The sequence below is a fragment of the Diabrotica virgifera genome, chromosome 8, assembly GCF_917563875.1.
Source record: "Diabrotica virgifera virgifera chromosome 8, PGI_DIABVI_V3a".
Lineage (NCBI taxonomy): Eukaryota > Metazoa > Arthropoda > Insecta > Coleoptera > Chrysomelidae > Diabrotica > Diabrotica virgifera.
In genome coordinates, this window is record NC_065450.1 from 119,899,377 (window position 1) to 119,917,846 (window position 18,470).

The 18,470-nt window shown below is 34.0% G+C and overlaps 1 protein-coding gene across 1 annotated transcript; it reads left to right on the plus strand.

The window, feature by feature from the left end:
* Window positions 1-9,259, plus strand: LOC126890548 (uncharacterized; the record flags this gene model as incomplete). Its single annotated transcript, XM_050659558.1, is given in 2 exon segments — window positions 1-58; window positions 3,666-9,259. Coding segments are annotated over 2 exon segments (2,385 nt in total), but the record flags the coding sequence as incomplete, so codon positions are not given.
* Between the last annotated feature and the right edge of the window lie 9,211 nt (window positions 9,260-18,470).

The following is an 18,470-nucleotide window of genomic DNA, read 5'->3' on the forward strand; positions in this document are numbered from 1 at the left end:
CCTTCTACTTCCCAGCAAGACTTATCTGACAATATGGAGCAAGACAGAAATGCTGGTGGTAAGTAATTAATTATTCTAATAGTAAATACCCAAGGGTGGGTCTAACCCTTAAATGCCCAAGGGTGGATAAAAAGTCCACTTAATGTACATTCCCTTGTAACATATTTATTAGGTGTTCCAAAATTTTTCAAAAATTATTTATTGTTAAAAAGTCTGCCCTATATGGAATGTAAATTGGGTTCTACCAATATTTTTGAAAATAAAAGTAATATTTTTAGTTAAATATGGGTGGGCACAAAATGTCCACCCTGGGTTGGTAAAACTTATTACTAAAGGTTTCTGTATAATTTCTCGTTGGCAGGAACATAATCCACATAATTATTGACTTACACTTACATAATCGACACAATTATCTGCCACACTAATGAGAAGGCTGAGAGGAAGAATGTGGAGAAAATCGACAGATCTGAATTACTGATTTTTACTAGTATTTTAATTTTGATTTACATTGTAATTTTGTTGAAGGTTTGTACTTATATCGTTTATATTAATATTTTAGGAAATGCTGTGTCTACTAAGCATAAGATTCTTAAGTTTAATCCATTTGTAACAATTCTCAGTATTACAGTAAAACCTGTCAGTAACGGCCACTAAAAATGAAAGAACTATTGGCTGTTATAGCAAGGTGGCTGGTATTACCAGTTTTTGTAGTCTACATATAACGGTTTGGGGAATTTTTAAACTGGTCGTTAGTACAGGTGGTCGATTTTGGCAGGTGGCTGGTAACATAGTTTTTACTGTAGCTATTTTTTAGGTGGACATTTTTTACCCACCCTTACGCATACATGGAACCTACATAAGGTTTAGGGTTAATAGAGAGTTATCAAGTAAAATTCTATCCATCCGTTATTTTGACACGTAAACGCTATTTTTATACGGTATAAGTTTTAACGTATATGTAATTTTAGAGTTATCAAGTGGTAGAATTTGTGCTTGACGTTCACGTTAAAAGTTGGTAGCTGTCAGTCACTAAATGTTGTATTTGACAGCAATATAATTAAATTTGTTTAATTTTTTTTCTATTTTTGGTTTGTTTTACCCAAGATACATATGGGCGCGTTCACCAGATGCAAACGTTGGCAATCAGTTTGCGCTTTATGGTTCTGAACGACTTGCTAACGTCAAACATGTTTGGAAAGCGGTTGCCATTTTTGCAAACATAAGATATTTAAGTTGAACTTTGCAAACGTGTTGAACATTGAAAAAATATGGCGGGAATTTAAATTGTATATATTGTTCCGTATTGACAGTTCATTGGTTGGCACACAAAACTGTTCTTAACCTAAACTCAATGTAATTATTGATTTTTCTTATTTGTTTTTTGTCGTGATTTTGAGGTAGTATAGTATTTAAAGACATTCATTAGATTAATTATTTTATAAACTTTACGTTTTTGGTGATTTTGAGTGCTGACAACGTGCCTGTGACTTGTATAGTAGTGAACTGTGGAGGTCCAACTGATCGGGATAATGTTAATTTTAATTTGTTTTTTGTCCTGATTTTGAGCTAATATAGTATTTAGACATTCAGTAGATTAATTATTTTATAAACTTTACGTTTTTGGTGATTTTGAGTGCTGACAACATGCCTGTGAATTGTTATAGTAGTGAATTGTGGAAGTCCAACTGATCAGAATAATGTTAATTTTAATTTGTTTTTTGTCGTGATTTTGAGCTTAATATAGTATTTAAAGACATTCATTAGATTGATTATTTTATAAACTTTTCGTTTTTGGTGATTTTAAGTGCTGAAAACATGCCTGTAACTTGTATAGTAGTGAACTGTGGAAGTCGAGCTGATCGGATAATGTTAATTTTTTTCGTGTTCCCTTGTAGGGATTTTTATTCACAGTCATTTGTTGTGGGCTTCTGTCATGTGTCGTATAATCCGTTTATAGTAATATTATACACGATTATACAACATCTAACAGAAGCTCGAAACAAATGACAATCGATGAAAAGCCCTATTAGAAACTCATTTACGTTTCCTTGCTTAACTAAATTATCAAAAAACAGGACGCACTCATGCTAGGAATTATGGTTTTTATTAATATTATTACAATTATTTATATGTGACACTAACGTAACTAGTGACATTAATTTTAGGCCAATGTGACAAACTTTATTAATACTAAATTTTAACATTTATCCCCTATTTTGTTAAAACAATATTATTTTGTTTTTCATTCTATTCAAAATAAATGCAGTTTTGACAGGGAATTTGTTTTGTTATTTATTTATTCCATATAGACCTGGATCCCGCGTACCAAAAAAAGTTGATTAATAGCAAGCTGTAAATTTATTAATAGCTTAACAGTGTCTAGTCCGACAAACTTTGATGTATGGGAACACTAGAAGTTTTAACTGTGGAACAGGTTAAAAATTTGGAACGTCAAACTACGAAAATGTTTATGTAATTTGTCAGATAAAACTTCCAATTGATTTGTTACAATTCATTAAACTCTCATGCAAAAACCAGACTGGTGAAAAAATCGCCAACTGGGCATTTTAATGAGTAGAACACGAAGACCATGTCAAACTACAGGAATCATGTTGGTTAGTAATAGCAGTCTGATTTTTGCATGAGAATTTAATGAAAGGGTAACAGATCAATTGGATGTTCTGTCCGACAAAATATATGGGATGTTTTCGTAATCTGATGTTCCAAATCTGAGTTTCCAAACTGTTTCACAATTAAAACTACCCCTGTTCCAGTGCCACAATACATCAAAGTTTGTCCAACTGGACACCGTTAAGCTATTAACAAATTTTCAGCTTGCTATTAATCAATTTTTTTGGTACACGGGATCCAGACCTAATAGGTTTGTTCATAGTACGACACAAACGATTAGCAACTGCTGCCAACCATAAGATGCATGAGCAGTTAACAGTTAGCGTTGTGCAGTTAATAGTTAGCATTCATAGACTACGAATGCACATGTGTCTGATGGTTGGCAAGAGTTGCTGATCATTCTACGAACAAACCTATCAGTAAGCACAATTTGTGATATCCATGGGTAGTTACTAACCGAAAGAGGCAGGATTCGATTTTTAAAACATTTATTTTAGAGTCAAAACATAGTCATACCTTAAACGATAAATGTATATTATCATTTCAAGTTGATACTAATTACAAAAATAAATACACATTTAAAAGACAATACATAATTACTCATGATGAAGAAGTACATTATAATTAAAAATGAATAACCATTTTCATATCGCTGCAGCCCGTTAACGTTAAAATCAGTTCCGTTATTCAATATTCATACTGCGCATGCTCCATTGCTAAAATAACGTTACCGTATTCTCCTAGAGTTACTTGATAACTCTCTAATCATGTTTTGTATGTTTGCAAATATTTGTATGTTTTGTAATGTTTTGCAAAAATGTTTGAAATACAGTGAAACCTGTCAGTAACGGCCACTAAAAATGAAAGAACTATTGGCCGATACATAAAGGTGTCCGGTATTGCCAGTTTTTGTAGTCTACATATAATTGGTAAGGGGAATTTTTACACTGGCCGCTTTTGGCAGGTGGCCGTTAACACAGGTTTTACTGTAGTTTAAAAATGTTTTTAATTGTAATATTATTGCATTGTTATAGGCAAACAGCAAGGCAGGAAGGCAAGGAGAGGCATTTTAAAAAGTATACAAATTTCAAGGAAGCAGTACTTAACACCAAAGAAAAGGAAAATGTATACAAAAATTGTTGCATCAAGTAATAGAATTCATAAGTTGGCATATAGATTATCAAGTTACCAAGAAAAATTACAGGCTGCTAAACGTTTATCAGAAACAGTACCATTTAGAAAATTGGCTGAGCAGGTTAATCCATTAACATATACATTTATTTTGTCTCAAATTCGTACCCAACAACAAAAACTGAAGGGAAGAAAATTTACCATAGATGAGAAGGTCCTGGCTCTAACACTATTTAAAGGAAGTGGAAAAGGGTACAAACTGCTGTCAAAAATTTTTTCTTTGCCATCTAAAAGAACGTTGACAAATTTATTGAATAAGATTAAATTAAATCCTGGAATTAATGAGATCATGTTTGAGATGTTACAAAAGAGTGTCCACAAAATGACGCCAAGGGACCGGCACTGTGTATTAATGTTCGATGAAATGTTTTTGTCAACACGTCTACAATACAACCAAAAAGAAGATAAGATAGAGGGGTTAGAAGATTATGGTACTGAAAGGTGCCCAAATTTTGCCAACTATATAAATGTGTTTATGATTAAAGGTATTTACAAACAATGGAAGCAGCCAATCTGTTATACATTTAGTGATGGAGCTACAAAAAGTAGAAAATTAAAAAACTTGATAATCGACGTAATTAAACAACTGCAAAATATTGGATTAACTGTTGTAGCCACAGTATGCGACCAAGGAGGACCAAATGCAGCAGCAGTCAACTTATTAATTCAGGAATCCCGGACGGAATATTTAAGAATAGGACAAGACTATCAATATTTTGGATTTCTTGTTAATGGCAAAGAAATTGTTCCTCTCTATGATACCCCACACCTATTTAAAGGCTTGAGGAACAACTTATTAAACAAGGATCTACATTTCGAGCTTCATGGAAAGAAGGGTATTGCTAAATGGGACCACATAGAGCAATTCTACCAGCTGGATGCATCGGAGCCCTTAAGAATTTGCCCAAAATTAACAGACGAACATGTGTTGAGGAACAAAATCAAAAAGATGAAAGTGAAGAACTGCATGCAAGTCTTCAGTCACCAAGTTGGAAGTTTAATGGTGAAACTTGTAGAGTGGAAAGCTGAAGTGAATCTGTGTAGTGAAGTGGCAGATACAGGTCGTATAATTTTATTTTTAGATGAACTTTTTGATTCTTTGAATTCCAATCAGAAAACTGCTCCTGTAAGCAAACCTTTGAAAGGTGGTGTTACCTTAACATCAAACCATGATCAATTTTGGAAACGATCTTTAACTGTTTTAAACAAAATGAAATTCTTTGATAGAAAGAAACAGAAATTTGTTTCTGTACCATCATTAAAAAATTTGAATTTTACCATTCGTGGATTTTTATATTTAAAGAACAAATTATTAAAAACTAATAATAATTACTTACTGTTAAGAGCATTTCAGCAAGATGCTTTAGAAAATTTTTTCGGGTTAATTAGAAGTTATAGAGCTACAGATAATTCAGTAAGTGTGTCAGATGCTATAACCACCTTCAAAGCTTTGGTTATAAATAATTTTATGTCTTTCCATTCACCTGAAAGCAATTGTGAAAAAGATGTTAGTGAGGGAGCACTAGACACCTTACGTTTTTTTTTAACTGGTGAGGTATTACCAGGTTGTACACCTTTAGTACCTGACCTTAATTATTCACTTCCTATGTCAGTTTCAAATGTTAAGAAAACTCGGGTGGGAAGGTGTACTGTAACTTATGTTGCAGGATATGTAGCAAAAAAAGTATTGAAGAAGGTTTCATGTGAGCAATGTAAATACAATATGTTATTTAGAGACAAGAAAGGAGATACAGAATTTATTGAAGCCAGGCAATATAATATGTCAAATTTAACAGTGCCTGGGAATTTGTTGACTCATTATGTATCTGAGGCCCTTGCAAAATTGTTTTACCTAATTCCAAGGGTCTGTCATATGCAACCTTTACACTCTATATTGTGTGAACAACTTAATAAAGATAAACTTTTAACATTTTCAGTATTCAATTGTAAAATACATTCAAATGTTGGTTCAAATCTGTGTAAATTTATTGTTAGACTTTCTGTATATATGTGGTGTAAAAGTGTAAATACAATTCTAAATGGCAAAGACCAGAAATTTATTAATGGTATAAAAAGTAAGTCAGAATATACTAAGACAGATCCTATAAAATTGGTTGCTTATAGAAAATATGAAAAAAGGAGAAAACAATTTTTTAAGGACCGATCATAAATCTGGACCTCAGAGGTAATCTACGCTATGTCCACATGGTGTTGTTTTGAATAAGTTCCTTTAATTAATCTATTTATTTTATTAGTTGGAATATACAAATTGGTTATATAATATCATTAAAATATGGTCACATTGTCTTTCGAACAATAATTATGGGATATATCAGATTTTTATGACATTCAAAGTGCTCTACTTCACAGTTGCTTGAAATGACAGAGTGTAGTTTACCTGCAAGGTCCAGAAATACAGATTTATCAGTTCCAATGTAAAACTAGACAAAATTGTATGTCATTGTTCTCTTCAATGAATTTTGAGAAGCTCCTTCATTAAAACTTTATGCTTATCATACTTGATACATTTTTACAAAAAGTCATCTGTTTTTGTTTGTAGACAATTTCCATTTACATTTTAATATTTCCATTTTGTTTTTAGCAAATAACATTTTGTGTGTTTTTCATTTACTGGACTCATATGAATCTCAAGCATTATTTTTATTGTTTTACATATCTAACGTGCTATGTACTATTTTGAATTTTATAATCAATTATTATCAAAATAGAAAGTAAAATAGTTAATTACTACAGTTATGAATCATATTTCATCACCATTTTGATGTTTATTTAGTTGTATAGTTATTTCAGCAATGTTAATAAAAACTTTGAAGGGCTGAAGTGAAAAATTGCCATTTTTGACTTATACTCTTAATGCATAGCACGATAGATATTTTCTACTTTCCCAACCATTTTGCTTCTCACAATTGCTTCCATCCTTTTCTATCTTGCGCCATTCTGATCCACTGTTTGCCTGCCACTGCTCTTATGTCATCTACCCATCTCTTGAGTCTTCCCATGCTTATTTCATCCTCCTTGGTCTCCATTCTAGAATTTTCTGTACCCACCAGCTATCATCATACCTGTGACTGTGAAATTGACTGTGTGACCGGCCCAACATCATTTCATTTTTTAAATTTGTTCCATGATATCCATGATCCACTCCAATTTGTATGTACAAACTGGTAGTATGCATGTGCTATGTATGTTTATAGAAATGGAGGTGCTTTTCAAGATATATGCTGGTTTACCAAAAGTGGCCCATGTCTGTTGTGTTATTTTAATTTCAGCATCCGGATTTGGTTTTCCCAGTTTGATGACATGGCCCTTGTATACATAATGTTCAACATTTTCTGTGCTATGATTTTGTATTGTTATGTTCGTCTGATTCTGGCTCTTTATTTTTGTTTTATTGTAGTTCATTTTTAAGCTTACAGCTCTCGAAACTACATTTAATTGTTGTAACATTTCAGTTAGTTCTTGAATATGTTCTAATAAAACTATGTTTTCAAATGGTTTAATTATGATACGTTGATGTTTACACATTTGTCCCATTCTAATTTCTTAAAAATATTTTCTGGAGTAAGGGGAATAGTTTGGGAGAAATGGTGCCTCCTTATCTCACTCTCTGTTGTAGATAGTTACATAGTTAGTACACTTTTATTATGCATTATATATTTTACTATATAGATGAATAATTTGAAGACATTATAATTTCGTATAGGTAATTATGTAGATACTTTTTTGTTTATTTTAATAATTCATTTGTGTCACATATAATTGTTAATATTTTGTTTAATGTGTAATTAAGACTTTAATTGTACTCTAGTTTATAAGAAATTATAGAGATTGATTTTATAATGTATGTTAGCATATTTTTTTTGTATATTTTGTATATTTGTCTCTTTCACTATTTCCTACTAACAAGGCATCATCAGCATACATTAAGCACCATGGAATGTTACCCTGTAGTTTCGCTGTTATCTGGTCCAAAACTAATGAGAAAAATTACGGACTAAGCACCGAGCGTTGGTGCAATCATACTTTCACATGAAATTTATGTCTCTCCCACACCTGTTCTAACACTAGTCGTTACTCCCTCATACATATCTCTCACAATCTTTACATATTCGCCAGGGACTTCTTTCTTGTTGAGTGCCCACCACAGAATCTCTCGAGGAACTCTATCATATGTTTTCTCAAGATCAATGAATACTATATGAGCGTTTGTTTCTTTACTCTTGTATTTTTCCATCAACTGCCTTATAATAAAAATTGCATTTGTTGTTGATCTACCCTGCATAAAGCCAAATTGATTCTAGGATATTTCAGTCTCTTCACGTATCCGTCTATCAATTACTCTTTCCCATATTTTCATGGTGTGGCTAAGCAGTTTTATAGCCCTGGAGTTTGTACATTGTTGTATATCGCCCTTGTTTTTTGTAGACAGGTACTAGTATACTGCTTCTCCATTCATCTGGCATTTGTCCAACTTCCATAATTCTATTAAATAAACCTGCTAGCCACCTTGTTCCTGTCTCTCCCAATGCTCTCCATACTTCCCCAGGAATATCATCTGGTCCTACTGCTTTTCCTTTCTTTATTTTTTGAAGCGCTTTAGCCACTTCCTCGTTTGATATTGTGTTGACCATTACTGTTACTGACTCCACAGGCTGTCTGTCAAATTCTTCATTTAATAAGCTGTCAAAGTACATCCTCCATCTCTTTTTGACATCCTTTTCGTGAACTAGTATTTTATTATTTTCGTTTCGCGATCATATCGTTTTGAAAATCTGTGTCGGATCTGGTTTCTTGTCACTTTTTATATAATTTTCCCTTCTTTTTTATTTTTCCTTGTACTTCGTTTGACCACCACCAAGTCTCTTTATCCTCGAAAATGTTTTCCTGACGTTTTCCCAAGTATTTCAGTAGCAGTCTCTCTAATACTACTGGCCATCTTGTCTACTATTCTTTCCCTGAATAGACCTTCTTTCTCATCTTTTAGCATCAACCACTTGGTGTCCAGCTTGTAATTTCCATATTGGATATATCCTCTCGCAGTTGATCTTCCCATCTTATTTTCGGTCTTCCTATAGGTCTGTTTATTACTGGCGTCCAATTTGTTATCTGCCTAATTAATTCATCCGCTCCTCTTCTTTGGATGTGGCCAAACCATTTTAGTCTTTGTGCTTGACTGAATCCCACAATGTCATCTCCTTCCATTAAATTTCTTATTTCGTGATTCATCAAAATTCGTATTTCTCCTTGATCTGTCTTAATTGGACCATGTATTCTGCTCATAATGTTTCTTTCTATTATTCTCAGTTTTTCTTCAATACTGTATATTAGCATATTTTTTTTGTATTTTTTTGCATATTTCTGTATATTTTGTTTATTATAATTTTAAGAATCAGATTAAAAGAGCTTGACAGATCTAGGTACTTTTTTGTTTATTTTAATAATTCATTTGTGTCACATATAATTGTTTATATTTTGTTTAATGTGTAATTAAGACTTTAATTTTACTCTAGTTTATAAGAAATTATAGAGATTGATTTTATACTGTATGTTAGCATATATTTGTTTCTGTAATGGGGGTAATCCCTTATATAACTAAATAAATCAATAATAAAGCTCATAACATTAACACAGCTAAACAGGCGATTGCAGGGACCAGATGGAAAAATGGCACGAAGAAGTATTGTTTGGTAGCCACATTGGATATCAAAAATGCTTTTAACTCCGCCAACTGGGATTGCATTATGCGAGGTCTTATCGAAATGAATGTACCGGCATATTTAACGAGAATAGTGACGAGCTACTTCACTGATCGACTTTTAAAGTATGACACAAAGTCTGGTCCGAAAGAATACAAAATCACTGGAGGAGTACCACAAGGTTCTGTACTAGGACTTTTAAAGTATGACACAAAGTCTGGTCCGAAAGAATACAAAATCACTGGAGGAGTACCACAAGGTTCTGTACTAGGACCTCTCTTGTGGAATATTATGTATGATGGACTATTAAAGGTAGAATTACCAAGAGGTGCTAAGCTCGTGGCATATGCCGATGACGTGGCTGTGGTAATTGTCACAAAGTACCTTGAAGAAATAAATCTCACGTTTGACATCATATTCGAGAGAATCTGCCAGTGGATGAATACAGTTAATTTAAAATTAGCTAAGCACAAAACTGAGGCAGTACTTATTACTAGTAGGAAACAGATAGAAACTGTTACGCTGACTATGGGAGAACATGAAATTACATCACAACCATTCATTCGTTACTTGGGTGTGATGATTGATACCAAACTAAGTTTCAAGCAGCAGGTAGAACATGTGAGTGCTAAAGCGTCAGTAGTCAGAACAACCTTGTCACGGCTAATGCCGAATATAGGTGGCCCAAAACAAAACAGAAGAATGTTACTGTCGTCAGTAATAACATCAGTATTAACCTATGGAATATCCATTTGGGCTGACGCCCTCGGAACTCAAAAATCACGGAGGAAGATTGCATCAGTGTATCGCTTAAGCGCATTGAGAGTTGCCAGCGCATTCCGCACAGTATCAGATGATGCAATACACGTCATAGCCGGAATGTTACCCATTGGAATATTAGCTGAAGAAAGGAAGACCCTTTATCGACAAAGAGATGAGAGAGGTGAACATAGAAGAACAGAACGCCAAAACAGCATTAGACGATGGCAAATACAGTGGGATTCCACAACAAAAGGCAGATGGACACATCGTCTTATACCACAGCTAAATCTCTGGCTGAATCGCAAACATGGTGAGGTCAATTACTATTTGACGCAGATGCTCTCAGGGCATGGCTGCTTTCGAGCATACTTATACCGCTTTAAACATGACGACTCTCCAGAGTGCCCATCCTGTCTCGGAATAAGTGAAGACGTGGAACACGTGTTCTTCGTGTGTCCTCGTTTCAACTTGCTGCGAAATTATCATCAACCAACAAATAAGACCAGAGACTTTAGTAGGAACGATGCTTTTATCGACAGCAGCTTGGGATGCCATAAGCACCTTTGCGATGCAAGTGCTCCAGGAACTTCGTCGAATTGAAAGAACACGAGCAGAAAATAGAGACGATTAGAAGAAAACTTTGACACCATGAAGAAAGATTAATAAAAAAAAAATCTAGACCCTCCCCCCGCGCAGTAATACCTCACGGTAGGTCCGCGGGGGAAACAGAGGCAGAAGAAAGGGGACGGGTTTTAGTCGGTATTGTAACTCACGAGTCCGACATACCAGGCTGGTCACCTAGTCCTGATGATACGTAAATGTATTTCCTACCTCTATAAAAAAAAAAAAAAAAAAAAAACACACACACATACACACACATACACACACATACATACACATACACACACACACACACACACACACACACACACACACACACACACACACATTAGGGTAATTTGCGCCTAGTCACCAAATTGGGCTAAGCCTAGAGCGTGGACTCGGCGCCCGGGCAAGTAACAAATCGATGATACGTCAGTTAAGACGTAGCTGGACTAAAGTGCCTCACACGGTTCAGCATTATTCGGTAAATATTTCATATGAGGGTTCTTTATGCCGGAACTCTCATCTAGCAATCATTTTGATGAAAGTAGCCTTCCATAGCGCATCAGCGTGCTATGGAAGGGGTGGAGGAAAGCCTGGAGAGCATTGGAGCTCGAATGAGTGGTCCCTGATTTACTCGGACCAATCCTTCTCACCCCAATGAATTGTATGCTTGAATGGCCATATGGGCATGCAAGTCTCTACAGGTGGGTTTACTTTTTTTGCTTGCTTGCTCGTGACTAATTCCATTTATCATTTTGTAGGTCAGGGTGAATAGATGCCTAAGCTCAGAATGGGACCTATTTCCATGGAGTGTAACGTGGATCCCTGCACAAGGATATAGGTGAAGACCAGAATGGTAGCAATCACTTATAAAATATATCTATATTATACTTCTGTAATTCCATACAAATTTTGATTGCTCAAATAATTTTATAAAGTAATTTACAGAAATAAATAAGTTTTTAAGAATGTTTTATTTTTTTTGTTTTCAAATGGACAAAAGTGTTTTAACGTAATGGAAAATAGATATAGCCATAAAATAATAAATAAACACTTATCTTGTACCAAAACGTATGAGTCTCTTTCTGATACATTTATATAATACATACATGTAGATGTTTTCGGCTGTAAATTCAAAAAGTATGTTTTAAATGTGAATGGAAAATAAATAGAGTCATAAAATAACAAATTAAAACTTATTGTATGCCAAAAATATATTTTCTCTGACCAAAAATATAGTGTACACTTATGCAATATAATAATGCATAAGTGTATAGTATATTCTTGGTAAGAGAATATATTTTTTGGCATAGAATAAGTTTTTATTTGTTATTTTACGACTATATTTTTCATTCACATTCAAAACACACTTTTTGAATTTACTGCCGAAAATTCAGATCCTAATTTTTGAATTTGGCGCCCATACTACCCCACTCAGTTGGCTATATACCATCCCATTCACCAGGGGGCGCTCTAAACTAAAATTCAGAACATAATTTTTGAATTTGCCGCCTAAATTATTTTTGATTAACCTTAATAGCCAATGTTCGCAACGGACAAGGCAGTTAAATAAGAAGAAGAAATTTTTTGAATTTCCCGCCGGTTGGGCACATATTGGGCGCAATCGACAGATGGCGCCGAAACTCTCTCCCCAGATGTTAACACGGTACTTGCATTACTATGGGGGGTGTACTGTGAATTCGACGTTAGCAGCGGCTTGTTGTGGGTATCGAGCGATCGTTAAAAACGACTTTGTTTGCAAATCATGGATTATGGCGACCTTCGATTACAGTAAGTAACTTTCAAACTCCTCCGTTTACTTTTATTTGTTTATAATACGTACAAATTATAGGTAAAAGTGTACTTTATAGGATGGCTAATAGTAATGTGTGCTAGTTTATTTTCAAATAATTAGTTAGGTTCGTTTTTTTCGCCTGTTACCATATGGTAACGCTAGCTGTTTATGGGAGTCAATTAAAAGATTGCGTGATTTTTTTCCAAGAGAGGTTTTACCTTGGAAGAAGCTCTGCAAATGGTGTATGAAGATGATTTAGATGTTCAAGATATATTTATAGAATCTCCAGAGGCAAACGTTTTAACCGATGAAGATTCAGGCGACGAAGAGGAGGGGGGTTTAGTCGATAATCTTAGTGGTGAACAATTATTAGCTGGAGCAGAACTAAGAGTGAACCAAGCTATAAATGAAGAGCCAGACGAGCCTGTTCAAGATAATGAAGGTCCGTATACCAGACCAGAACAGGAAAAAATCACCTGGATAAAGAAGGGCGCTATAATTCCAAACAAAATAACTTTTCCCGAACCTGATTACTCCAGATTTGAAAATCTAATATATGTAGAAATTTTTGAGCAGTTTATTGATCAAGAAACTGTTGACTTACTTGTTGAGCAGTCTATAAAATATGCTATCTTTTTAAATCATTCAGATCCTAAAATCACTTCTGGGGAGATGAAATGCGCCATCGCCATCATGATTCTAAGTGGTTATCATGAATTGCCTGGAAAAGACATGTACTGGAGTACAGAAAAGGACTTGAACGTATCCATTGTGTCAGATGCCATGCGAAGAGATCGGTTTAGGCAGATTCTAAAATATCTACACTGTGCTGATAACACGAAACCTAATAATAATGACAAAATGTGGAAATTACGACCTCTCATGGATAAACTACGAGCAGATTTTATTAAAAATTTTGTTCCTGAACAACACCTAAATTTTGATGAATCCATGGTAAAATATTTTGGAAGACATACCAGCAAACAATTCATACGAGGAAAACCAATCCGATTCGGCTACAAGGTATGGTGTTTGAATGCTGTTTCGGGGTATCTTGTAAATTTCGATGTATATCAAGGGAACAATCCTAGGGGAAATACTTTCTATGAAAATGGATCCGGAAAATGTGCAGCACCTCTTATCAACATGATTGACGACTTTTCCCCTAATGTGTCCAAACTTCCATTTCGATTTTATTTTGATAACCTTTTTACTGGTTTCAATATTTTACATTACCTGAAACAACGCGGCTTTGATGGAACGGGAACAATCCGTGACAACCGTATCCCGAAAAGCTGTCCTTTACCTGAGAAAAATATGTTATCTAAATCTAATTCTCAGAAAAGGGGTGATTACTTATCAGCTATTGATAAAGAAGATGGAATCATTGTTGTGAAGTGGCTGGATAATAATGTTGTTAGCGTAGCCTCTACCTGTCATGGAGTAAATCCCACTTGTTTAGTGAAAGGATTCTCTCAGAAGGAAAAAAGAATTATACAGGTATCGCGTCCAACGCTTATAACCAAATACAACCGCTTTATCGGAGGAACTGACCTGATGGATGAAAATATTTCAAGATATCGTATATCCTTCAGAACGAAAAAGTGGTGGTGGCCCATTTTTACTTGGTTGCTGGACACAAGTGGAGTAAATGCATGGTGTGTTAGGCGAAAATGCAGAAGCAAAGCACCAATAAGTCAGCTAAATTACAGAAGACAAATCGTTTTGCATTATCTTGAGAAATACAAAACAGTTTCAAAAGGATCAGGAAGGCCATCTACATCTAAAAACAGCGTTACTCTAAACCGGGTGTCTGATGATATTAGATATGACCAGGTTGACCATTTATTAGTTCCAACTAGGGATAAAAAAATAAAACGTTGTGCCGGTGAAGGTTGTTCCTCAAGTATCCGAACAATGTGTTGTAAATGCAATGTTGGTATATGTATAGACTGTAACTATATTTTTCATACTCAATAAACATTTTTGACAGTTTGCAACAGATATTTGAATTTCTATTATTTTGTACATCACTAACGGCTAGTGTTGCCATATGGTAACGGCACTTATATCGCAAAAAAATTTAAAAAAATGTTAAAAAGTTATTGAAAGAGCCTAACTTAATCATAAAAATTAGGCATTATAACCTGGCACAGCATATTTCTAGGAAAAAAAATCCGCCGTTGAAGGGTAAGGATACTTGGGATCATAGCTACGAAATAAAAACTCGTATTGAAAAAGCCAGAAGCCCTTTTAACAGTCTTAAGAAAATTCTCTGCAACTTGTCTTTAACCTTTAACTACCCGCGCATCAAGTTATAACATAACTACACGCGTGGCGTACTTTGTACGCCACAAGAAAGTACACTTAAAAACAGCGGATTTGTTTAATTTTTTTTTGAAAAAATACACTTAGTTGTTTGTTATAAACCTTATTCGGCATCAGTGAATACTTGGAGTTCCTTTTCAGTAAGCCAATTGGGATTTATAACTGGAATCATGGAATAACTGGATTCCATGATAAATAAAATTACTAATAAAAAATTTTTTTAAATGTGATTTTTTACAGGAGAAAAAGTATTGTTTACAAAGAAAAATATATTTTTTGCCATAATGACTAAAAAACAATTAAAATATGTACTTATATTACGACTTATAGTAATATAATCCTGGGGTATATTGTCCACCACCGGAAACAACAAATAATAAAATGTAAATTACGATCTTTCCAGAACGCCGATTATAACGAAACTAAAACCAAATTGTAAAGCACATTCCAGTGATAGGTTAGAAAAATAAGCAAGGTCAAAAATTTAATTTTTAAATATATTTCCAGTAGAATTCTTATATCTGGCGTACAAAGTACGCCAGCGCGTGTAGTTAAAGGTTAAGTATCAATATACGCATAAGAATTCTTAGATGTTACGTCTTTAGTGTCCTCCTATACGGAGTTGAAAGATGGAGCCTGACAGAAGATGCCATAAAACGGTTAGAGGCGTTTGAAATGTGGTGCTACCGACGTATGTTGAGGGTCTCATATATACACCACACAACTAATATAACTATTCTCCAGAGGCTAGGAAAGACAAAGAAATAATTAACACCGTAAAGAACAGAAAATTGGCTTACTTCGGCCACATTATGCGTAATTAAAAATACCGACTGCTGCAGTTGATTCTACAAGACAAGATTGAGGGCAGGAAAGGCCCTGGACGTAGACGTATATCCTGGCTGGCCAATCTTAGGAAGTGGACTGGTCTAACGTCAACTGATCTATTTCGAGCTGCCGTAAATAGAATAAGATGGGTCAATGTGATCGCCAACATCTTCAGAAGATAGGCACTTTTAGAAGAAGATACAATGTCGAGTGAAGTTAGCGCTAAGCATGACAAAAACGTCAACAAGAAAGACAAGAGAAATGTAACATGTATTTGTTGTAAACAGAAGAGTCATTTTATGAACAAGTGCCCTAGTGCTAATAATAATGCGTTTAGTGAAACATTTTTAATTGGAAAACTTAAATTTACAGATGTTTATATTGATTCTTGATGCAGAACGCATTTTACAGCGAGAAGAGATTGGTTGAGAAATATCTGAGATGCAAGTTTGTCGAATATAACTGTGGCTAACAGTAAACATCTGACAGTGGAGTGTGCTGGTTGATGATAACCACAATTGTTGATAATAAGAGATCTGAGGTAAGCATAAATAATACATCATATGTTCCTGATCTGACAACAAATAAAAAGAAGAAATAGAAGAAGAAATTATTGAAAAAAAATATTAACCACCTGTGTTTAGCGTTTAGTAGGCACACAAAACTTATGAACTGAAAAAAATATAAAATCCGAGATAGATAATAAGTACCTACAAAGATAAACCGGCACAGGCAGATGAGAAAGCAAAATTTACAACAGGAAGTTTAAAAAATATATTTTTGTATTCGCTTAATTTATGGAAATTATCGATGATAATATTATTACAGTGGAACCTCAATAAGTCGGATTAATCGGGACCGCGGCCGATCCGGGTTATCGAAAATCCGGGTTAGCCGGAGAATATGGTAAAAATTAATAAAATAGAGTATACTTACTAATTATATACTCGATTAGAATTGCAAAAGCATGAAATACATAGGTGTGCAAAGTTGTTCATCTAAATTACGTACTGTTGTATACAGTATTGTATATTTCTTGGTAAAAAATGTTTGTTTTGTCTGATGAAAATCGGTCCCGGTTAGCCGGACTTCCGGGTTATCGGAGGCCAACTTATCGGGGTTCCACTGTATTTACCATTAAAATCTTATTTAAGATTTCATATTTGGACCATAAAGAACTCGTAGAAAAAGTTTCGTAGTAATTTCTCGAATTCTCTGTTCTAGGCGTTTAGTTTGACAGAAGCAGATGTTTATTTATGTTTGTCATCATTACCCTAACGAAGATATTGCCTACCCTACTATGATAAATTTTCTGAATTTTTAAAAATATTTAGATTGTGAATCCGAAAACAAACTAGTATACGCTGTGAGCTCGTACGTAGAGGGGATATTTACAAATTCGCGAACGCCAGTAGTGACAAGTTTGTAAACGTTTACTGGAAATTTGACATAAATGTCAAAGTGATTAATTTAAAATTAAAATTAAAAACATTAATTATAAACAATATGAGTTGGTCAAAGCTGTGGTATATATTTTTATCTTAAATATACTTACGTTTTAAATACTGAATTTAAGTTTTTTTAATGTTCCGTAATATCTAATTATAAATAATCTATTATAATCTTAGCGCCATCTACACGATTATTGTCAAAGTATCCAAAGTAAGAAATTGATATTTTATCAATAGAACGTCAAAATGATTAGAAAAATCTTTAAAAAATCAATTACAATTTAATTACTTTTTTGCGTTGTAAATATTAAGCGATAACAATTAAATAATAAATTTAAAAATTACCGGTAAAAGTTGAATTAGTAACCGCTAGGAGCGACACCAGTGAAGCTCAGAGCCAATAACATAATAGCTTGTATACACCGTGGGCATTAATATACAGGGTGTTTGGTAAAGAATGGGCCATAGCTTAACCTCAGGTTCCTGAGGTTAAAATAGGCCGATTTAAGCTAACTTACCTTAGTACAAAGTTTATAATAACCGAGATACAGGGTGTCAAAGTTAAACTTTTTTTCTATTTATTATTGAATATTTCCTGACAGGTATGACATAACCACATAAAATTTGGTATGTGCGGGTTTTTTGGGTCGACAAAACTAAATTCTCTACCAAAAATTATGTATTGCCCAGAGGGCGCCACATACGCCTTTCAGCACTAATTTGTTACGTTTAAATTTTTTTATCCCTCACTCTGTATAATTTTGACATTATAATTTTTATTCTCCTATTAGTTTTACTTAAAAAAGGTATACTTCTTTTATCTCCCTAAACTCAACCGTTTTCGAGATAAACGCATTTTAAATCTGCGATACACCAACATTTTTAGCATAATATCGTTGTATGTAGTTCCACCCGAAAAATAACTTAAAACCATAATAATTGTGCCAGTTCTCAAATTTATGTCTTTGCATCGCAAATTCCATTTGAAGAAATTTGCTATACATTTTTGGATAATTTCATGGTTTTAAGTTATTTTTCGGGTGTAACTATAATGATATTATGGTAAAAATGATTGTGTATCGCAGATTTAAAATGCGTTTATCTCGAAAACAGTTGAGTTTAGGGAGATAAAAGAAGTATACCTTTTTTAAGTAAAACTAA